The sequence below is a fragment of the Paramormyrops kingsleyae genome, chromosome 17, assembly GCF_048594095.1.
Source record: "Paramormyrops kingsleyae isolate MSU_618 chromosome 17, PKINGS_0.4, whole genome shotgun sequence".
In the NCBI taxonomy this organism is placed as follows: domain Eukaryota; kingdom Metazoa; phylum Chordata; class Actinopteri; order Osteoglossiformes; family Mormyridae; genus Paramormyrops; species Paramormyrops kingsleyae.
In genome coordinates this window covers 10,582,514-10,606,485 of record NC_132813.1, presented here as the reverse complement: position 1 = coordinate 10,606,485, position 23,972 = coordinate 10,582,514, and the positions used below count along the sequence as shown (strand labels likewise).

The 23,972-nt window shown below is 43.6% G+C and overlaps 1 protein-coding gene across 3 annotated transcripts in view; it reads left to right on the top strand.

The window, feature by feature from the left end:
- The window catches only part of slc8a2b (solute carrier family 8 member 2b), a 66,368-nt gene that overhangs the window by 22,946 nt on the left and 19,450 nt on the right, over window positions 1-23,972 (top strand). For all 3 annotated transcript variants that reach the window (XM_023812227.2, XM_023812224.2, XM_023812225.2), the window contains exons 2-7: window positions 17,194-17,617; window positions 18,500-18,637; window positions 19,444-19,671; window positions 20,535-20,861; window positions 21,550-21,999; window positions 23,399-23,775. In XM_023812227.2, the coding sequence (XP_023667995.1) occupies window positions 17,249-17,617; window positions 18,500-18,637; window positions 19,444-19,671; window positions 20,535-20,861; window positions 21,550-21,999; window positions 23,399-23,775 (1,889 nt within the window). In that variant the 5' untranslated portion in view covers window positions 17,194-17,248. The remainder of the gene's footprint in view (window positions 1-17,193; window positions 17,618-18,499; window positions 18,638-19,443; window positions 19,672-20,534; window positions 20,862-21,549; window positions 22,000-23,398; window positions 23,776-23,972) is intronic.

Here is a 23,972-nt window from a genome sequence, read left to right as displayed (position 1 = left end):
ATTAGCTAACAGCTGCTATACCCCTTAGACGTGACCTGAGTGAGGAATCTCAAAGGTAGCATGCAGATTTGAATCAGCCATGGTAGTTTCATGGTCTCCCTCGTGAGGATGAGTATTAGCCTGTTGTGACGGGTTTCTGTGTTGTTGGCCGTCGGATTTTATGGCTTCAGTTCAGTTTGACTGAATGGATCTCCCTGTGTTGACACAGTGAATTGATTTCTGTCACTCTAAAGAGAGGCAATTAAAAATAAACAAAGATTGGGTTTCTAAGACCTAGGAATAGGAGAAAAGCCACGTGTTATAAGCACACAGACAGCAGCGTTATCCTGCACAGACAGACGGTTGTTAAATATACATGCAAGATGCGGGCGACGGAGTCTAAGCTGTGGCTTCATGACGTCGCTCCTACGGCGACGCAGGTAAAGCGTCGACCTACCGTTAAAGGGCCATGGCTTGCCGCACACTGCCCGTTGATGATGAGGTTGGCGTCCCGGGCATGTGACATGAGACCCATGTCACCGGAGGGTTCCTGTGTTCCCAGTCGCGTCGGTCCATCAGTTCATGCCGCATCATTGTTTGTTTTTCGGCGTGTGACGCAAAGGAAGTAGCGGAGAAATTCAAAGAGGGAAACCCATGAATAATACAGACCTCTCCCCCCGTCGGCCGCCATTCTCTGCCCCCCCCCCACCCCCACATGGGCCACACAATGCGGCATGGACCGTCCTGGCAGAGCGGATGCCCATTGACGGGGCTGAAGCCCTGATTAGTTATTAATCAGCTGGGCCCAATCATTGGCATGGCTGGGTATCAGGTGATCACCCGTCCAGGTCCCTGACCCGGCTCTCTGCGGCCGAGAACCTGCACATTGGCCGAGCTCAGGTATCCCTGCTCCTCGCCACCGGGAAGCAAAGTGAAGGAGGCTAAACGTTAAACTGCACTGGAACAGAACCTCGATGTGTCGTGTGATAAGGCAAGAGAACGTGGACGGCTCTGCCTTCATCCACCTCCGACTTGGGGCGGGCTGGACCTGTCTGAGCTACCCACACTTCCGTCTAGAGTCTCTGCCAAGACCGGGGTGTGAATGGAGGGCAATCTGGGGCTCGGACCATAGTCAGCTCTGGGTCCTAGGTAACCATAGCAGGCCCTGGAAAGTGAAACGCAACGCCACTACTTTCACGGTGGCTATTTCAATCACAACCCCACAATGGGCCGGCGTGTCAGGGAGCACATTAATGATGCAGGTCTTCAGTGTGTGTTACGTGTTATGAGAAGGCCTGGAGGAACGGGACTGAGCGTCTCATCTGCACAAGCACTTCATGTATCTGGGGTTAAAGGGCATTGAGTATCCACACCCCTCACTGTATTCAGAGGTAAACAGACAAGCAAGCGGACCTTTCTATAGCTATATGTAGACACTTATCAGTGAAGCGCTGCTTCTTCTCACTAGCATTGTTTTTGACAATGTATACAGTGCATACAGTGCATGCATGTTTAACAGACACACATACACACTTGCATTCATGTCAGGCACAAATATTACATGAGCTGACTACAATAGACAAATATACAGCACTAACTAACACAAATAACCCCTAAGGGTTAGTGCTAGTGCATAGCGGACCTGATATTTTTTCACACTGTCACCTTTTCCTGTTATTAATGATGCTGTTACTGATGTTATTAATCCCTGGCACTGGAGCCCCCCCTGCCCACTCCAGCCCATGTCCTGATCTAAGGGCAGGGGCCATAAGGCGTCCATTTGTCGCTCTCGTCTTTCAAAAGGAAATCTATTTCTCATTATGGGCCTGTCCCAGTCTCCCGAGCCCGCAAATCCCTCCGTCGTGCCGAAGGGAGCAACTTCGGCGCCCCGGGCCACTATCTGCCAGCGTTTTCCACCATGCAGTCAGCTTCCTGTTTATGTGCTTCCTTTCGCGGAGAACAGATCAGAAAAAGAGGAGAGAAGGAAGAGTGTAACTAAACGCAAATACTTCATTCATTGTGTGTAATCACAGCTGTGTTGATTCCAGTTTATACTTTTGTATATCATCAATAATTTCAAATGAAATATGCAGTATATGTGCGTAATAAAATGACGTTGCTTACCCACTGTAAGGCAACAGTGAAAATGTATCCATGTGAAAGGAGTACTGGGCAGGATAGCGTAATGCACAGTGGGTAGAACATAGAACCAGTCTAGTAATTCTATATCTGTGGGGTCGAATTACTCATGCAGACACCGCAGTGTTGATCTGGGAGGCTGTAACACATGTCAGACTAAGTACATTGCATCTCATTACAGCATTACAGCCAATAGGAGCAGGACAGTAGGGCTGTGTGCATGCATCTGGTCAAATGCATGATAAAACCTTTGCCATCGCTTATTTTGTTTATTGATGCATTATGGCGCTTTAATTTGGTGCATGTTTTCAGTCGCATTTATGGAATTAGCCTGCATGGCCAAACGTATGTGGACACCAGCTTGCCATGGGCAATCACATGACGTTTGTTCACCTGTAGCTTTTATAATAGCCCATACTCTTCTGATAAGAGTTTCCATTAAATGTTAGATTGTTACTTGTAGGATCTGCTGCCCTTCCGGTTGGGTACTGGTGTTGTGGGATCCAGTCCCTTTCTGTAAGTTTGCATAACCTACTATTTCACAGCTGAACTGACTCCCAAATGATTCCCAAATGTTTCCAAATGTTCTGATTTGAAAGATGGCATCCTGTGATAGGTTCAAGTTGAAAGTCATTAACTTCGGTTGCATGACCATCCATCCTGCCACCAGTGTTTGTTGTTGAAGGTTCCATGGGTTAGTGCTTAATTATACAGCTGGGTCAATAACGGGTGTGACTTAATTATCCAATTCCACTAATTAACATACATTTGGCCTTTAGATGTACCTCATAACTATGTAAATTGCTTTTATTTGTAGGTTTTTTTTTTAAATATATAAATACACACAGCCCTTTATCCAGGTTGCTCATTGAAACGTGTCCAGGGCTAGTTAGAATTTCATAAAATATTGCCGTTCAGAAAGCACTGAAGTATTCTGTAAGCTACTGTGAAATGAGTACAATCATCCTAAAATTGGTATCTTTTTCAGAATTGGTGTCCTGCAAACCCTGTCCTTTGACGACCATGTTTCGCATCAGAATGACTTAGGACCTGATCCCAGTGAAATCTAATGCACTGGTTTACCCCATCACACAAATAAATGGTTGCATTGAAGTCATACAGTCATTGTCAGCCTACATCCTTGATTTCAAGTTTGAAATCTTTTGTCTGTCCCCTAAATTGACTTAATTCCCCTACAACGGGATGGACAAACGGCTTGGTGCCTGGATTGTTTTGAGTTGGCAGCATCTTTCTGTTTGCATCTTAGATTTGGGGAAATGGCTTACATGGGATTAAGCTTGTGGGGCTTTATAAGCATGCTGGTTTTCTGCAACAAATCCCTTTTCAATTTAACTATTTATTCTTTCCCCAGTGTTTTGTTTTGCTCTATGATGTAAGATCAACAATACTGCTACAAAGTACCAGTATTCAGATTTATCCCTTTATTGGTATTTCTTGAGACACCTGATTGTTTACTTTTCTGTGGAAGATTTCTTAGTGAGTTAGGGTTCGTAAGTAAGTAAGTAAATAAGTAAGCAAAATTTATTTATAAAGTGCCTTTGAATGACAAAAGGTCACAGAGCACTGTACAGCACTAAAACACCTAAAAGTACCATCAAGATAAATCAAAAACAAGGAAAAGTTTTTAAAAAGCACTAAAAAACGGAATACAAGCAAAAGACCACTCAACTCAAACAGCTGCTTAAACAAAAAAGTCTTTAGTTGCTTTTTAAGTGAGTCAATTGTAAGGGATCCACTTGCAGAATCTCAGCAGTTTCGGCAAAAGGGCGGTTTATTGAACAGTAAAAATAATATAATGTAATACAGTGTAGACATACACCGGGTACTGAAAGGCAGCTCAAATACAAAGTAAGGGCAGTTCTTCACAACCCTTTATACCCCAAAAGACCCTCCCCAACAAGGTGCTGTGTGTAGGTGTTGTGAGTGCATTTACATATAAAGAGTGACCCCCTGGAGTGTGAGGAGCCTGGGGCAGGGATGGGGCAGGTATAGGCAGGGCAGGACGGAGACTTTCTGATGATTTAATTCAATTACTTCCTTACCACCCTAGTGGTGCCGACTGGAACCCCCATTCTATCCCTGACTTGCCCCATGATCATAAATTGCTAACACTGTCTGTATCCAAATGATCAACCAAGAACACTGGGACATCTTTACTACTTTTCCTTACACAACTGACTCAGTTGAACGCAACGCTGGCGGGAGTCCATTCCAAAGCCTTGAAAGGCACAATCCCTGTGTGCCTTTAGTCGGGTACGTGGGAGGACTGAGAGGCCCCGTTGCCCAGACCTAAGTACCCGAGTAGGGTAAGCTGAGTAGGGCTTCAAGAGGCTTGTAATATTCACGGGTTTAAATCCTGTGGTGCACAGAGTAATTCCATCACTGTTGGGCCCTTGAGGAAGTCCCTTAACCTCAACTGCTTTAGGGATGCTGGCTGACTGTAAGTTATGACCCCAAAACTTTCTCCCAACTGTGTCTATACTAGTGTTTCTCAACACAGTCCTCAAGGACCTCCAGACGGCCCACAGACTGTCTGGCAGAAAGCTGGGAGGGAGCAAAAATGTCTACCTTCTGGGGGTCCCCAAAGACCTGGGTGAGAGACAGTGGTCTGTAAATGTCTGCTGATGTCTCTCATGAAGTGCAAAATGAGGAATGCAGGAATTTGTATAGAGTTCAACCAAAAACCCAGTGCATGAAGGCTGTCTCACAGCAGTTCAGCTTTACACAGAGGCGTAGGTATTTGTCACCAAAGTACATTAACGATTTAACAGTTAAACAATGATACATAATTAACCAGCTGTGTCTGAGGCAATAATATGAGTGAAGCTGAATTAAACAATTCAGCACCCTTAATGAACAATCAAATTTACTAATTCCTTTGCATTTGTATGTTATTTGTTTCTCTTTCAGGATGAATAGCCAGGGTACAAAATATTAGGCTTTATACTAGTATGCTAGCAGCCATTAAATTCCTTTGTACAATAATGAGAATTTGCATTTTGATTTAAAGGCTGTTGGTTTGCATTAAGCCGTATTATTGCCTTACACATATTCAGCTTCCCTGCTTTCAAAATTTGCTTGGATATTGACTTCAGTATATTTATCAGTTTTGATTGCTTTTGCAATTGTGTGCTTCAAGGTTGTGGGTTACCATGACATTAAAATGCATCTGTCCAAATATTATAATATATAGTTCCATGATAAAACTTGTCTAAAATAATGGGAAAACAGGACATTTCATGAATTATTATGTTTAAAAAGGTGGGTATTTAGTGGTAAAAGCTCAGCTATTTAAGTCTTTAAGTATTTTGTTTGGAAGAATGATGTGGAAGTATATGTACAGTAAGTGTAGCTTAACAGAGGTACTTTAATTTCAAGCATCTAGAAATCTGCATTGTATGTTATTCGGAATTAGTTTCTTTTTGTATTTTGAATGGTTCTGACACAATTTAAACCAAAAATGGCAGCGTGTCAAACGCAAAACCCTCCATGACTCATAGAATCAGAGCATCGTGACAAAAAAAGCTATACACTCCTTCTATTTCACCAGGTTCCTGATAAGCACATGTTTACTACCAGATGGTTCAAATGCATGGACCCGTTTACTATTTAAAAACCCAACGGGCCATGGAAGGCCTAGAAGGCCATAGAATAGCTGAGTCTGAATTTTTATGTACTGTCAGGACCTAGAATATGCGCAGTTTATGTGAAGGAACCAGTTTGTAATACTGCAATCAAAGGCTGAATTAACTGCAAATTGGTATTTGGCCAGTTCTTATGATATATGTCCTGTGGTCTTTTATGACCTACCATAGTCTCTAGGATTCTGGAATGGATGCATTTTCAAGATTCCATAAAGGATCTCACAAGTTCCTCTCTCTTCCTCTCTCCCAAGCATCACCTTTTCTTCAACACCTCTCCCAATGCCTCTCTCACTCATTATAAACACATATCTTTATTTTATCTTCACTGCAAGGTCTCCACCACTTAGCTGAGTGTCTGGATCCAAAATAGTTTCATACTCATGCCTCTTATTTCAGGTCCTTGGACAAACTATATTTATAAAGCATTCCATTATGTTTTAAATCAATGACAGGGGAAATGGAATTGAAGCAAGGAAAGTGGGATGAGATATAAAGGAGAAAAGTCTCCTATTAGAAAACGTAATTGACTGTCGTCACAGTTTTCCAGTGGTAATATGGGCGGTCAGTTTGCTCCCACGGTATAAATAGACATCCAGCATACGCTCTCTAATGACTTTCCAGCAACATCTATTCATCAATGCTTGGATAGGTAGCCGTGGGATGTTATTAATGAGCTGGCATGCCATCACTCAGCATGCAACATGGCAAAGATTCAAGGACCTTTAGCCCCGAGTTGGGGGTGTCTGCGCCGACAACTGTTTCACTAATTGAAGAGGCTGAAAAAAATATAACTCAGAATTTTTGTTTGATGACATACAGCTTATCATTAGCTTAAAGGGAAAAAAAATAGCGGTGGCCATCTGTGTTTTCTATATCCCGGCTTTGTATAGTGATCCCGGCTTCCCCAAATTGAAAGTCTAGTGGTTTGCTTGTCTTTTGGAGAATATGTTTTATTTTCCTCATTTATTTCAGGTAAGCTTGCTTCGGCGAAAACCTCGACAACATGTCCGTTGATTGCCTGGTATCACATCTGAAACCCAGTTGCAGTTTTACTAATTATCAGATTTCATTGTTATACAGTAAATAGGTTTCGGTGCAATGCTGGTGTCTAAACTGCATTTAGTATTTGATCCTATGTATGCCCAGTTATGGACTGGAATGGTATCAATAATGTCCCCTGCCGGCATTTCTGCACACCTTTGGACAGGCTCCAGATTCACCATGAATGTAAAATTAAAAACAGATTCAATATTTGTAATACATGCATTATTCAATATAGTGAATCCCAGTCAGCAGCTTAGCCTGTTATACTTAAATGTATGTTGATTTTTTTTTCCCTACTTGTAATATTGCAATAACTTCTTATTAAAAGAAAAAAGTTTAGTAAATAATTTTGGTTGTTACTGTATATAAAGTTTCATAAAATACATTCGTCCATTCATCCATTTCCTGTGACTGCCTGTGTGGTACAGGGTTGCACTGCTCGTTAAATGTAGTTTTAAAATAAAAAAAATCACTAAATACGGTAATTGCCAGTCTCTTTGTGTCCATCCATCACTTTTAATAACCACTTATGGTCGCGGTGGAAGGAAAACCATCTAATGAAGCTTACCGATGTACGGTGGACCTTGAAGGGGAGGCTGGTCCGTCAAAGGCTACTTATACAGACACACATTCATTGACACAGATGTACACTTACTGGCAATTTGCACTGACTGATTCACCTGAACAGCTTGTTATTTTAGATTACAGGGTAAGCCTGCCGCCCTAGAGGCAGAGGGGGACAGCGGCACCATCTGAGTCACAGTATTATCCACTGCTTGCTATGTTTGCTAAAAATACTCTGTGGCTTGGACCTATTCCCAATTCCATAGTATTGCTGCTTATGCTATATGTGAAAGACTCATGCAAAAAAATAAAATGCAGGCAGGTTTTTAGTTTGCTTGCAGAACTGGTTCTGTCATCATAAAGTCATACCAGACAGTTCCACAGTCTCAGTTTTGCAGACTGTCCGACAACGGGCAAAAAGAGTGTGCTGTTTGAGCCCTGGGTTGAGAACAGCTATTGGCAAAATAACCCTCTGATGACTGGGGCTGTACAGTTCAGCCTTTAAGGGGGAGTGCAAACTTAATTAGGCTGTCAACAGGAAATCATTGTGGTTAATCATAAAGACTAATGGTACGGGAAGTCAGACGGTCATCAACGTGAGCTTGTTGCATTAAAAAAAAAAACTCATAGTTGAAATGACAAAGCCATTATTAAGAGCAATTTCTATTGTTCTGCAATTTTTCTAATTTAACCATGATTTGCAAAAGCATTGGAATTAAAGTACCTGGTAGGTATCAACCTATAGAATTTAATCATGTAAATCAATATTTACTTAATCTACACTTATTAATATTGAATATCTAGATTACATTGTGTTTGCGTACTGCATTTTCACTTTACTTCAAATGTATCAGTGGCCTGATAATATAACGTTAATATCGACACACATTTATGAAATACAACACAGAGATGTATTCCTTTGTTTTGTTTATGGTAGAATATCCTGAGTAGCTGACCTTTATGTAATTTGCATTATAACTGCATCATATAACTTGCTCATTCTTGGTTAAGGTATAAATTCCATTCTTTATTAATAACTAGAACGTGAGTCCATTTTATCTAATAATGTTTTGTAAACGTAAATGTTCATGCAAAATTAAGGGAAGCAAATGACTGTCAAAATAATTTTGTATCTAAACAACTTTCGTGATCTTGATATCAGTTGGATCTCGGGTAACCACCTAATCCATGTAAAGAAGACCAGCTGTTTGACATTAACCTTAGTGATACATACATGATTATAGGAGACTGACCAATCAGCACACAGCAGGAACTTAAGTGCTTAAGTGAAATCCAGGTCCTTTTGATTTAAATGGTAATTTACAAATCCTGTCCCAGCCCAAGGGGTCCTTCCCAGCATGGATTAAGCGGTGACCCTAGTTGGAGAGGGGTTCTGGTTTAGTTGACCTCCTTGCCATGATATGGGCAACTACCTTACAGATTAACTGATTTTTCTCGAAACGCAACGCTGCATGACAAAAACACTTTGCTGGCCCTACTGGTACCAATTAATCTCCTGACCCTCAGATTACCCTTCGGTTACCATGGTGCCCCCAGACCAGACCTATACTGGAAATGAGCCATTTATGAGTCAGCCACACAGAGGACAGTCCATCACTGAGCTCTGGCCGAAGCTGTTGCAAGTGTTTATCAGCCAACAGCTCGTGTTACACAACGCTACAGTACGCCGATGAAAACAAGAGCGATGAACAATGTGTTTCATTCAGGGAAGTAATTTAAAAGTAAACATCTCATTATCAGCAAAGGTACGCATTTTACATATGAGACGATATGCGTGGCAATTTCTTATTGTAACAGCGCATATGCGTACTTATTTTATGTTGCATTTGTGCTGTTACGACAAGAAATGGTTGTGCGTTTTAAGCTTTATACAGCGAATGCGTATACTCACATGCCAGTCACGTGCATCTCTGGCTATAATGAGTCAATAATAAACAGTATCCTCAGCATTATCCATCGAAGGGTGTACCCCTGCACCTCTGGGACTGCTGTGACCCTGACCAGGACAACCAGTAAGAAGCTGGATGGTTGGGATGTTAGTAAGTTGGTCTTACTGTCTGACCCAGTAGTTTGCTGTGAGAGAACAGTTTTGTCCCAGTTGTTCTTTGTGGCATTTCCCCATACTGCGATAAAATCTATTCATTACAAACTCAATTTTACCTCCGGATGAGATTGTTTCTTGGTAAATAAAATGACTCCATCGCAAAAGCCCTAACAGCTGATATAGGATATTTTTCCAGTGTTCCTCAACTTGTAGGTTTTTTGACATTTTTTTTTCTGTGAAACTTGCAGTGCTTCCCATGTGCCAGTTGTACAGCTGCACCATGTACCGTAATGTGTGAGTACGTCTGGGTGGCGAAAGTTATCTGTGGTTTTGGCTTCTCACTAAGCCAGACAGCTGGGTGGCCGTGCCTGGAGCTAAGAGACATGGAACAACACACCAGCTGGGTGAGACAATGCAGGGAGAGCCCAGTACAGCACCCTGTACTACTGAAGCCTGACTAAACTGCAGATATCACAATATCCGTGCTGTTCTGCTTGTTGGCTCTTCAAGTGGTTTACATTTTAATGATACTTTGATTTAGACCAGTTCATGTAGAGTGTCAGAATTTTTTTTTTACAAATTTGTACCTTTGCCTAGAAAATTGCCTAGAAATTCTGGACCCCACCTACCCAATTTTTTGTATCATTTTACATATTTAAGGGCCCCTATGAAATCCTGGACCTCCTTAATCTGCCAGCATACCTATGCCCCTCTGACTCTGACTGGTGAGGCTATGCTGATGGAAAACGCTGTGAGCTTTTATAAAACCGTTTTCACCATTGAGTTGTGCACTTTTTAATATGATTTTTAAATTGGTTTCAAGTATGATATTAATAGCTACCTGGTGCTGTGAATCACAGTCACAGTTCCATAATACTTGAATAAAAAAATGATTTAATCACACCTGGTTTAACTGCAGGACAGAAAATCGTGTGAATGTGTACAGCCAGAGTATCAGCTGATTGTAAAACAATGGTAATTTCTATTATATTATTGTATGTTCGCTCCACCAAATATTCTGGGGTTTGAGTCCCTCAGAGGACACTGGATTGGGGTCCCAGTGTGGCAGGGGTTCGTGTCCCCTTGCATGAGGAGCAGAGAGGGAGGCCCAAAGTGGGTGTTTAAAGTCACATGTTATTGCTGCTATTATTATTTGCTTGTTTGTTTATTGAAACCGATTCTTTTACCGATTCTTTTTGAAAAAGAAATTGTGGTTATTGTTATGCTGTTTTTTTTTTTATTCCTTTCTTTGAAATGTCTAAACCCTGTTCTTAAAAGAGTGCTATATAAATAAAGATTGATTGATTGACGTAAGATGCAGTGCTAGATGGAAGGAGGGAGGAGAGTCTAATTCTGCACCTGAGGATGTAGTGATTCAGGCACCTGACTAACAGCCCAGCATGCTGTGTCGTTTTTCCAGTACGCATTTGATGACCATTGATGCAGTCCCGAGCAGCAGTCACACGCTCGTGTGACGTCACAGCGACGGTGCTATATTGTTCTGGCGTGCAGAAGATGTCCCACCCGTGCCAGGCTGGGAATGTGAACAACGCGCGACCTCCGCTCACCCCTGCCATGAATTGGCTTAGTCCGTGAGGTAGCCTGGGTATTGGTCTACCACCATGCCATTCTGCACTAAGCCCGATTGGGCACGCTAAACTGAATAGCAGTTAGAGACAAGCCAGCTCCTCCTAGGACCATTAGTGATGGCCGTGAAATGGTTTTAGCAGATGATTTGACATCAAGTCCATTTGACCGCTTACTCAAAACTAGGGCTTGCGGCAGTGATAGAACCAAAGAAAATGGCGCAGCCTTGAATGGATGAGTTAGAACTTCTTCACCATTCAACTTTTACATCTGCTGTGCATCCTGTTCTGCGATACCAACTTTGGTCTGGGTTTAGGAAGTATAATAAGGTAGATGGGAGCAGTTGAGACAATAAAGGACAGAGAAGTTTGGTCGCAGGAGGACGGAGCAGTAAGATCAAGCGAGCTCACGAGCTCATTAGGATAAGTAGCCAAGGGGGATGTCATCGATTGTGATTTTGGGGCTTGCGAATGCGTTAAAGTCTGTATTTATTTAATTATAGACACAAGTACACTAGCTATGCTTCGCTGAGTACCTATTACAATCACCTGTTACCTATAACAGAGTGCTTTGTACTTCTCATTTATAATTTATGGACCTATTTGTCGGGATTTATGCTTCATGTTTAGCTCATGCCTTTGAGTGCTACATGCAGTCGAACTATTTCTCAGAATACAGCCATTTATTTATATTCTCTGAAGTGACACCCCTGGTTGGTAGTGTCCTTTCTGTATTCGGGGTGGGGGGCTTGTTTCATCCGTGAAGCGCATAGTTCCCCTCGTTGTGTCTCATCACATCATAGATGCTGACATCATTGTCTTCACGCAAAGCTGATTAAGTGAAATGATAAGCTACAGACTTGGATGCAGAGGAGACATTTTTCCTTGTATTACACATAAACATCTTAAAATTAAACTAATTGATTCCAGACAGCAATAATGACCATGTACATTAGGTTCTAATGTGTGGTCTATGTTTTCCCCACTGTAACTGATACAGTAGCTAAGCTCAGGTTTACAGAAAAACCTCCTTCCTGGAACCCTGGTTTGCATGGGGGGGGGGGGGGCACCGCCCTCCCCATGCTTCTGTCATCACCATTATCTCCTGCTATCACTCCCCTGGTGGCCAAGCATTAGATGAATGTACCTACACCCAGACGGTCCCAGAGTCGTGCAGTTCACCTTCATCTCCTCGGCTCCTTTCTGTCTGGGTGAATCTAGCGCTTTTACCAGCTGCATCCATGCAGGAGCGATTCCCCCCAGACATTCACGGGCCGTGAGAAATTCTGCATGTGCGTCAGCTCCCTGTGGACTGGACGCCGGCTGCGTATCGCCTTATAAAGCAGGAGGGGAATGCTGAGCTATTCTTGCAAGCCCTCACAGACATTCGTTATATTTGCCGTCATAATCCTGTACGGTTTTAGCGTAAACTTAATCCTGCTGGCAGTTTTCTTCCCCCCCCCCCCCCATTCATTCATGCATTCATTTATTAATTTTCGTTTTTGCTTATCTGTTAAAAGGCTGCAGTTTTCATAAGCAGCCATTGGATCGAAAGCCTATCAATACCGTTATAGCCACATTTTATTCTGAGCCAAGGCTAAGTGTCGTCTAAAGGAAATTTATGCATTTTCTAGGCTGGCCAAAAGTGTCTCTAGGGTGATGTATTGATTCCTGCCAGTGTATTTTATCCTGGGGGGGCGGGGGGGGGTGGGGAGATGCTGGGGACTTCCTGCTCTCTCTATGTTGCTCATCATGGCTGCCTGCCAGGGAGGTGGGCGTGGGGGTTGCTGGGATGCCACCCGGACAGCATGGCGCTAACAGGAGGAGACGTGCCCGTTGCCGCAGATTCGGCACTTTTTCCCTGGCATGCGAGGCGGCAGCCCACAGAGAGCTGTCGGCATATACGCCGCCCCTGTATGACACCTCACTCCCATCCCAGGTCGTCTCCCCACCGAACATGGTGCAAAGATGGCAGCCGATGCCTCCTCTTCCTTATTGTGAAGACCGTTTGGAGATGGTTGTAAACACCTTGATTGCTCCACAGCCTCTGGGTAGCCAAATCTAAGTGTTATCTTCCTGATTTCCTGTCTTCAGTAGTGGGCAATGGTGCTGACACCTCCTGCTGTATTTTATCATATTAACACCAGCATCTGACACAAGCCCGTATCCAAGAAGACTAAAATAATGTTGGTGTTGCCTCCTGTCGTACATCTTTTTATTATCTACATTGTTCCGTGATTGCAGGTAAAACAGCACAGTCCTTCATCAATATCAAAATAACAGTTTAACATTTATAGTAAATATTAATATATTTACGATACAAATAACATTCCTGAATGCCTGAACCACAAAAATGTTGAATCTGCAATTATTATTTCCCACAGTTATTATAAAATAGAGCTATAACAAATTAATAGATCGTTCTAAACTGAAGTATTTAACTATATCAGAAATAGCTGAACTGCTTATGGGAAAACTATACAATGACTGTGACCATCTGCCCCTTTTTTATTTTTATATAATAAGAATTAAGTTCAAGTTTCCTCTAAGAATCCCTGATAAAGACTTAATCACATTTAATTATAAGATTAGGATAATATACTGAAGTCCCATATGAAATGAGGTTTCACAATATTATGGGGAACGTGATTATGAACCGCTTAATAAGATTTAATTAATTTGCACAATTGAATTCCTAGAGAAGAAGTGTCCAGTGCAGATTTAAGCGTTCAGGTAGAAGCTATGGAGGGACACAGATTTTGTGGGGGCGCACAGTACTGGAATGGAATTCTGGTCCAGGATGGCTTGGCAGTTTGTCAAGTGACATCCCAGAAGGACATTCTGAAAAGAAGCTGTTCCAGATTGTCAAAGATTATTTTTTCCCAAGCTTGAAATGTGAGGTTTTATGTGAAAGGGGGCATCTAACATGGACACAGATATAGATACGCAGAAAGGCACAGCTAGATAGAAATGTTACCCATGCAGAGAAGGCAAGCCTTGCATTTCTTATGATCAAGTGGAGCAAGTGTTTTGGGTCTGGAACTTAAGCAGTGCAGTGTAAGTGTTATGTGACTCTCTGCCTCCTCTGTAATATTTAATTCTGACAAAGTGCTTGGCTTATCAGGATTGCGTGGTCTCTTTGCATGCTAAGAACATGTGTAAGTTATGATAAAACCCACTAGTTTCTTATACTGGGTTAAGAAACTGATTCTTGACTTGAAGGAATGGGTCTCTAAAATTATTAAATAAAAATAAGACAATTGTTTTTTTTGGGGGGAAAATGTTTCTGCATTAAAACAAAATAATAGTATTGGCACAATTAGTAGTTGGAAGTCCGTCCATCCATCCATCCATCCATCCATCCATTTCCTGTAACCGCTTGTCCTATTCAGAGCCACAGGGGGTCCGGAGCCTATCCTAGAGGCTGCGGGCACAAGGCAGGGAACAACCCAGGATGGGGCGCCAACCCATCACAGGGCACAAGGCAGGGAACAACCCAGGATGGGGCGCCAACCCATCACAGGGCACAAGGCAGGGAACAACCCAGGATGGGGCGCCAACCCATCACAGGGCACAAGGCAGGGAACAACCCAGGATGGGGCGCCAACCCATCACAGGGCACAAGGCAGGGAACAACCCAGGATGGGGCACCAACCCATCACAGGGCACACACACACACCAGTCACTCACACAGGATTCACACACACAGGATTCACACACACACCAGTCACTCACACACCAGTCACTCGCACAGGATTCACACACACAGGATTCACACACACACCAGTCACTCACACACCAGTCAGTCACACAGGATTCACACACACACCAGTCACTCACACACCAGTCACTCGCACAGGATTCACACACACAGGATTCACACACACACCAGTCACTCACACACCAGTCACTCGCACAGGATTCACACACACAGGATTCACACACACACCAGTCACTCACACACCAGTCACTCGCACAGGATTCACACACACACCAGTCACTCACACACCAGTCAGTCACACAGGATTCACACACACACCAGTCACTCGCACAGGATTCACACACACAGGATTCACACACACACCAGTCACTCACACACCAGTCAGTCACACAGGATTCACACACACAGGATTCACACACACACCAGTCACTCACACACCAGTCACTCGCACAGGATTCACACACACAGGATTCACACACACACCAGTCACTCACACAGGATTCACTCACACACCAGTCACTCACACAGGATTCACTCACACACCAGTCACTCACACAGGATTCACGCACACACCAGTCACTCACACACCAGTCACTCACACAGGATTCACACACACACCAGTCACTCACACACCAGTCACTCACACAGGATTCATACACACACCAGTCACTCACACACCAGTCACTCACACAGGATTCACACACACACACCAGTCACTCACACACCAGTCACTCACACAGGAATCACACTCACAGGAATCACACTCACAGGATTCACACACACCTGCACGCCTACCTTCAATTTTGTAACTAAGTGAAAGTCATTTTATTAAAATCTATAGCTCCTCGTTTATACATTGTAAAATTTCTCAAATAAGCCTAGAATTTTGTTTACATTTTGAACATATGTTCATCCTACCTAGAAGATCTGGTTCATAACTGTGATACTGAGAAACAGCTAAGGAATAAGGACCGCCTTGTACTGCTGTGAAATATGCTTTCTGTCACAAATCTGTAAGGCTACAGAAACACATGACTAACAGTTCATCATCCTAAAAGTGTTACTGAAGTCCAGCAGATGTCATGTTTTTTTTGCCTTTTTTACTGAGACCATTTTATGACAAATCAAACCTATAAAATACTTTATATCCATGTCCAGCATATATTTTGTATGGGGCAGGGGAGTTGTACTGTATGAGAGATGGGAGAGAATTATTGATGAGTGTCGTTAGGTATTCATCCCCTGTACGTATGTCAGGATTGTTGGAATCTAAACAGCGTGTGATTGGCCAAAAAGGTGTCATGTTAGCCTCTGTCCGACATTTTAAGTTTATGGGTCCATTTCATATTTGGGTAGTTACTGTGCAGTTCTCTCACTTTTCTTTTTCCTTTTCACTCTCTTTCCTTCTTCCAGTGTGATAGATTGTCCTTTGAAACCCTTCATGAAGTCACCATGGTAACGTCCGGCCATGCAAGGAATATTTATGAGTGAATCCCCATGCAGGGCATCCCCCTTCTCTTTTCTCTTTTTTATATCCATCTTTCCCGGTCTTTCCTGCTCTTGTACTATCTCTCTCTGCCTGTGTTTTTCCAAATATCGCTCTTCCTAACGATATCCCAGATCTTTTTACTTGGGCTTGCCAAATCTTTTTCTAAACTCCTAAGTCTTTTTCTTGACAATATTTTCAGATATTTCAGAGCTCTAGCAAAACAAGCCGCTCTCTACACGTTCTGGCAAAGCACATGCTTTGTCAAATACAGTTAATCTTACACTAACACACTGAGTAAAAGGCAACCATATCTAGCACAGCTTCCACCCCCACGTCCTGTCCTCTCAACTGTTTGTTATTCAAGTCATTACAAGCCTTGGAGGTGCAGCCCAGTAGAGCAGAATGGGAAAAAGGGCCCAATGTGCAATGCATCATGGGACATTAAATTAGCAAACAAACCAGTAGGGTAATCAGATGACAGGTTGACGTATGGCACAAGCTTGGAAGGCTATTCCGTTTTGCAAGGTTGACTTGGCAGTGCATAATTTTCAGAATGGAAAGGCACTTACACAAGACAAAAATATGTATTTAGTTTATGTATTGCTGTTCATGCTGACACACTTAATCAATCCAAAGGGTGTATTATGGATTTTCACATTATATTATCATTGTTGATTGTAAGTATTGTTGAATAATGTTTTTTTTTTACTGTGCCTACAGTGACAAAAAAAATGTTTTTATTTTGTTGATGAAACCACTTAAATAAGTGACAGAACAGAACAATTTGTGACTAATGCATTATGCTGGCCTGCAATGAAATACCCAATCGTACTGGTACAAGGTGCACAAGCAGAACATACACATATAAATATATACACAAATGTCAGCCTGTAATATATGCAAAATATGGGAGAGTTATGGCTCTTCCCTCTTCCTCACAGGTGACCGGTACCACGCCTCCCAGTTCTACTCCTCTCTTTTCCCTGCTCCTGCACCATGTTTGCCGTTCCAAGGAGAACCATGGGGTCCCACCTCAGACTGTTTCTCCCGGGCGTCCTGCTCCTTCTCTTTCTGCTGCCTCAGCCGTGCTCCCCCGAGTCTCAGCCAATAGAGGTGGAGCCCGTTTCGCCGTCCGTCACCACGGAGCTCTATGGCAACGACAGCGACGAAGCCAAACGCCCCTGTAGCGACTTGACCGTCTGTAGTCCGGGCATTCTGTTGCCTGTGTGGCTACCACTTCAGCCCGGCTTGGGGGATCAGGTGGCTCGAGCCATCGTCTACTTCGTCTCCCTCATGTACATGTTCCTGGGTGTATCCATCATCGCTGACCGCTTCATGGCCTCCATCGAGGTCATCACGTCTCAGGTACCGTAGACTGCCCGTCCTTTTGCTGGCGCAGATGTTCCCAAAACTCCCTTGTTTCTTGGCTCCTGTTATCTGCCCACCATCACAGGCCAGTATCTAGACATATATTAAGACGGAGTGAAAATAAGGACAGTGTATCACTTCATCAGGCTGAATTTCACGTCCTAGGAAGAACATGTTCTGAGAGTGTTTGTATCTAATGTCTTATCTCATCCTGCTTATTGTACTCATGAAGCATGGACGATATGATCTGCATGATAATGACAACAAATTTCGTATTTAAAATTGAATTTTATACTATTATTTCAATTACCTGCTTAGCTAAGTGTGCTAAAGACATGAGAACGAATAAGCTAAATAACTAAACCATGCTCTCAGTTTTATAATTGTTTTTATAAGTGCCTTGTTTTTACATTAGATCTATTTGTTTGCTGCTGAGCACGATACATTCTCCCTCTGTTTGTTTATATGAAGTGCTTGAATTGCTAATTATTGTATTTATTATTATCTTACTCATTGAGAAGTGAGAAGTGACTGGTGAGCTCTCAGCAATGAGCTGTAATTACAATGGAGCAATCATAAGTAGCATATAAGTATACTTTAAACATTATATGATTACACAATTAGTTTTTTTTTATTGGCGTATAACGTTTGTTATTAATGTATAACAAAGCTGTTAAGGTATGTTAGGATGTTAAAGTATACTTAAATGCTTAACTTATGGATGTTCTATGAATGCATTATGAAGGTGCACTAAATGTTTTATGAATGCATTATAAAGGCATTATAAATGTGCAGTTAGTGTAACGCATTACCCAACAGTTACGCATGAAATTTCAAAGCTGTGCATGTGCTTCCTGACATTCATGGCCCTCGCTTCAGGAGAAGGAGGTCACAATCACTATGCCCAACGGGGAGACGTCTGTGGCCACCGTGCGCATCTGGAATGAGACAGTGTCCAACCTGACGCTGATGGCTTTGGGCTCCTCAGCCCCTGAGATTCTGCTCTCTGTCATTGAGGTATGTGCTGTGAGAGGAGTCTGGCCCAATTTCAGTACTACAGATTTAGGCTATTCTAAGTGTTATGGGGGGAGGGCATGTTAGAAGCGGGGGTGGGGGGGGTGGGGGAAGGGGGTCAGGAAAGAGGACAAGTTAAAGGATGGGGGGGGGCAGGACAGGGGACAAGTTAAAAGCAATGGGTGGTGCCTGGGGGGGAAACTGGGGACAACACAACAGCCGCAGTGTCCTCATTACGTGGGACCAATATGGCAATATCCACACCCCTTCTATCAGCAGATGGACCCTTCAGCTCAGTTCTGCTGCATCTGCCTGATATTGAACAGGCCCTTCCTTTCACATGACATATGGGCATAATTCTCAGACTATATAAGATTTCCAGTGTTTTTTCAAGGAAGAAATGTTGAGAAAGATAAATGAAATAATTGAGGTTCAACAGAACTTAATCTTTCTTATCTCTCCTCCAGGTCCGTGGGTGTAAATCCAAACCCATTCGTGCTTATTTGTTCTCTTCTAGTTTTTTATAAGGGTTTTAAAGGTCCAATGATATGCCATACTGGGGATTTAATAGCACTTTATCGCCCATATTAGGTGAATGTATGAGTGTCTTTTAATGGATTAATACTCTATGCAGAGTTAGCCTGGAGTCTGGATTACTTGTCACCCCAACTGCTTTTCAGCAAGTGTTTACTGAAAATGGGTGCATGAGTTAATTAATATATGATTCACCACTGGGACTGATAAATGCAGAATGATATTTTATGTTTCTGGTAATGGCCATTCAGTGCTTCCCACATGTCTGGTGGTAGGTGTGCGGGCACAAATTTGAGGCGGGTGAGCTGGGCCCAGGGACCATCGTGGGAAGTGCCGCCTTCAACATGTTTGTCATCATCGGCTTGTGTGTGTGGGTCATCCCCGCCGGGGAATCCCGCAAGATCAAGCACTTGAGGGTTTTTTTCATCACTGCCTTTTGGAGCATCTTCGCTTACATATGGCTGTACCTTATCTTGGCCGTCATGTCGCCAGGCATCGTGGAGGTTAGTCTATATATATCTAACTAAGAAACAAATAACTTAAATGTATGATGTGTGCATATTTCTATGCACAGGTGCAGGTAATTTCTCCTAATGGCTATAACGTACGTTAATTGTCAGCCAGGGAATCTATGTGTTCCATTGGTCCTGGAGAAATTTCATATCCTACGAAGAACATGTTCTGAGAATGTTTGTGTCTAATGTCTTATCTCATCCTGGTTATTGTACTCATGAAGCATGGGTGATTTGATCTGCATGATAATGACAACATATTTTGTATTTGAAATTTAATTTTATACTCATTTCAATTACCTGCTTAGCTAAGTGTGCTAAAGACATGAGAACTAATAAGCTAAATAACTAAACCATGCTCTCAGTTTTATCATTGTCTTCATAAGTGCCTTGTTTTTACATTAAATCTATTTCTTTGCTACTGAGAGCAATATATTCTCACTGTATTTGTTTATACAAAGTGTCTGAATTCATTGTAGGCTTATGACTATATGTCAGGGTTCCCCAATTCCTGTCCTGGAGGGCTAGTTTGCAGACCTTTGCAGATTTCCCTGCTGAGATACACCTACAGATCTTGCTAATTAGCTGAGTTAGATGAGTTTGAGCAGGGAAATCTGTGAATTCTGGTCCTCCAGGATGGGAATTGGGCATCCCTACTCTATATAGTCAGTGTGCCTTTCTTCTGCGGTGGAGAAGCACTTAGACCTCTCTGTTTGTGACTGTCTGTATCTGTCTGTTGCTGGACACCTGATCCATCTACCTGAATGTTACATACAGCCCCGGTTGCGAAGCTGCTGTGCTGTAGTGCTGCACTAAGGGGTGTGGGAACAAAACAATGACCTCTATGTTCTCAGGTGTGGGAGGCACTGGTCACGCTGCTCTTCTTCCCAGTATGTGTCATCCTGGCCTGGATTGCTGACCGACGACTGCTCTTCTACAAGTACATGCACAAGCGCTACCGGGCCGATAAGCGCCGGGGCATTGTGGTGGAGACGGAGGGCGAGATGACACCCAAAGGTGATGAGATGATGATGGATGGCAAGTTCCCTGCCCGGGCAGGCATATTACCCACCGAGAACTGCCAGGATGGGAACAGTGTAGTGGGAGCCGGCCTTCCCAATTCCAACAGCACCACTGTCGCTATGGATAACAGCAAGGATCTGGACGAAAGTCGCAAGGAGGTTAGTAGCCTGGGGGCAGAGGACAGGACAGGGAGGAAAGCAGGAGATAGAGAAGGAGGAGAGTGAGAGTTTGGGCCGGAAGGTTTACTGAGAAGATGGGGGAGGTTGCAGCAACTGAGCTTGAAAATCAGAAATGGGAGATGAATGGAAAACCGGCCCCCAGTGTCGGTACCAGAACATATCTGACAGCAGGGTGTAGTTAGAGATAAATGGATAGGGGGGAGAGTCTTTACTGGGGGGGGAGGGGGGTAAAAAAGCCCCCCAAAAATAGGGCTAACCATGCCCCTGTCAGACGGTCAGGCCCAAGATTTTCACGGCAGGGAGGGTGGGGGTGGGGGTGATGAACCATTGGGTGCACAGTTGCTCTGTAGCCAAGCCTCTGGTGGGGGAGGACTAGGCTAGCAGGGTATTCTTTTTTAGCATTTTTGGTCATTATTTGTGGGTGGGGGGTGGGGCACTGGTGGCCTTTTGGAGGGACAAGGCCCCCACGGTACCCATTCGTGGCGCAGATACTGCTGGGCCCCAGTATTGTCAGTTCAATTCAATTCAGTTCAATTCAATTAATATGGTGCATTTTCACAACATAACATTGTCTCAAAGCGCTATTGTCTTGCTTGTTGTTCAGCATGTGCTCATATGTGCGCAGACAAGATGTCGCTCCGCACTCAGTCTGACCCCATCTGTACAGGTGATCCGTATCCTTAAGGAGCTGAAGCAGAAGTACCCAGACAAGGAGCTGGAGCAGCTGGTGGAGCTGGCCAACTACTACGCCCTGATGCACCAGCAGAAGAGCCGCGCCTTCTACCGCATCCAGGCCACTAGGATGATGATTGGGGCGGGGAACGTGCTGAAGAAACACGCGGCCGACAACGCCCGGCGGGCGGCGGCTACGGAGGATCCCGCCGAGAAGGACGACCTGGAGACGTGCAGCCACATCACCTTTGAGAGCCCCCAGTGGCAGTGCATGGAGAACTGCGGCACGGTTGCCCTTGCTGTCGTCTGCCAAGGCGGCACTGGTGAGAGCACCTTCTATGTGGACTACCGCACGGAGGATGGCTCCGCCAATGCCGGCTCGGATTATGAATACAGCGAGGGCACCCTAGTCTTTAAGCCTGGGGAGACCAGAAAGGAGATCAAGGTGAGTGAAGAACACAGTGGGGAGAAAAGTATTGTTCAAGATAACCGCCTCTATGTTCATTTATATTTTCAGAGGTGGAGAGTTCAGGTCCAGAAAGTAAAAATCCCGACCAAGATTTTGTTTCAACCAGGCAGTTGAACATAAAGAGTTCAACTATTTGGGGGATCTGGATTTAATTAGCGAATGGGCTGATACATGGCAGATGAAATTTAACACAGATAAATGCAAGGTAATCCATGCAGGGAGCAGAAATATAAAGTACAGATATTTTATGGGTTCCACTGAAATAAAGGTAGCTGATTACGAGAAAGATCTCGGTATGTATGTTGATGCTTCCATGTCCCCCTCTCGCCAGTGTGGGGAAGCAATAAAAAAGGCGAACAGAATGTTGGGTTATATCTCTAGATGTGTGGAGTTTAAGTCAAGGGAGGTGATGTTACACTTATATAATTCCTTGGTAAGACCCCACCTAGAATACTGTGTGCAGGTTTGGTCACCATACCTCAAGAAGGACATTGCTGCCTTGGAAAAGGTGCAACGAAGAGCTACGAGAATGATTCCTGGTCTTAGAGGAATGTCTTATGAGGAGAGGTTAGCGGAACTGAATCTGTTTAGCCTTGAGCAAAGGAGACTAAGGGGGGATATGATTCAGGTCTATAAGATTCTAACGGGTCTGGATGCTGTTCAGCCAAATGACTATTTCAATATTAGTCTAAATACTAGAACTCGTGGCCATAAGTGGAAATTAGCGGGAGAACATTTTAAAACAAATTTGAGGAAGCACTTCTTTACACAGCGTGTAGTTAGAGTATGGAATAGTCTTCCTGCTAGTGTAGTGGAAGCTAAAACCCTGGGTTCCTTTAAATCAGAGCTAGATAAGATTTTAACAACTCTGAGCTATTAGTTAAGTTCTCCCCAAACGAGCTTGATGGGCCGAATGGCCTCCTCTCGTTTGTAAATTTCTTATGTTCTTATGTTCTTATGTTCTTATGTCACAGTAACAGTGTATTCAGCTGGTCGGCTGAAACTAAATCTGGTCTGGATTTGTACTTTCTGTACCTGAACTTCCCACCTCTGTATATTTCTTATACTAGCAGTAAAAATGTGTAGAATACTAATAGAATAAAGTTTGTTAAGCCTCTTGTTTGTAGGAGGCCAGGTAATAAAGAGTTTAACTTGATTCATTTTCAAAAGATGCCCTGACTGTAGGCGTGTAGTTAAATGAAACTATTTAAGATAAAAATACAGTGTCCCTGACTTCTGCCTTGGCTGTATATCAATAGGACGCTTTTACCCCCATTAAAGTCCACAGTAATCAAACTGTATACAGTAGAATCTATTTTCAGTTTGTACTGTATTGCTGCTTCTCATTGCATTAGAAACATCTTGCGTGTCACAGGTAGGCATCATCGACGATGACATCTTTGAGGAGGACGAGCACTTCTTTGTGAGATTATTGAACTTGCGTGTGGGCGACGCAGAGGGCATGTTCGAGAGCGAGGGTGTGGGCATGGCGCCCAAGGGCCGGCTGGTGGAGCCGTTGGTGGCCACTGTCACCATCCTGGATGACGACCATGCTGGCATCTTCACCTTCGGTGAGCGTCTGGTGCGTGTGAGCGAGAGCGTGGGCACCATGGAGGTGACGGTGGTCCGTAACTCAGGTGCCCGTGGCACCGTCATCATCCCATACCATACGGAGCCGGGAAGTGCCCACGGTGGTGGCGTGGACTACGAGGATGCACAGGGGGAACTGGAGTTCACCAACGACCAGACCACGTGAGTCTCCTGCACCGGCCTGGAACACACAACAGCTCACAGTGGGATCACAGATGGGGGCGAGATTGGCTTTTCCTAGATTGCCTGGAAAGTGAGGTGTATGCTGTGGACACAATGAGCAGGATAGTGATTCGGGTTTTAATGAATTAATATAAGCACTCTATTTCTCTTTGCAAGTGGTGGATAAGTTAAGCAAT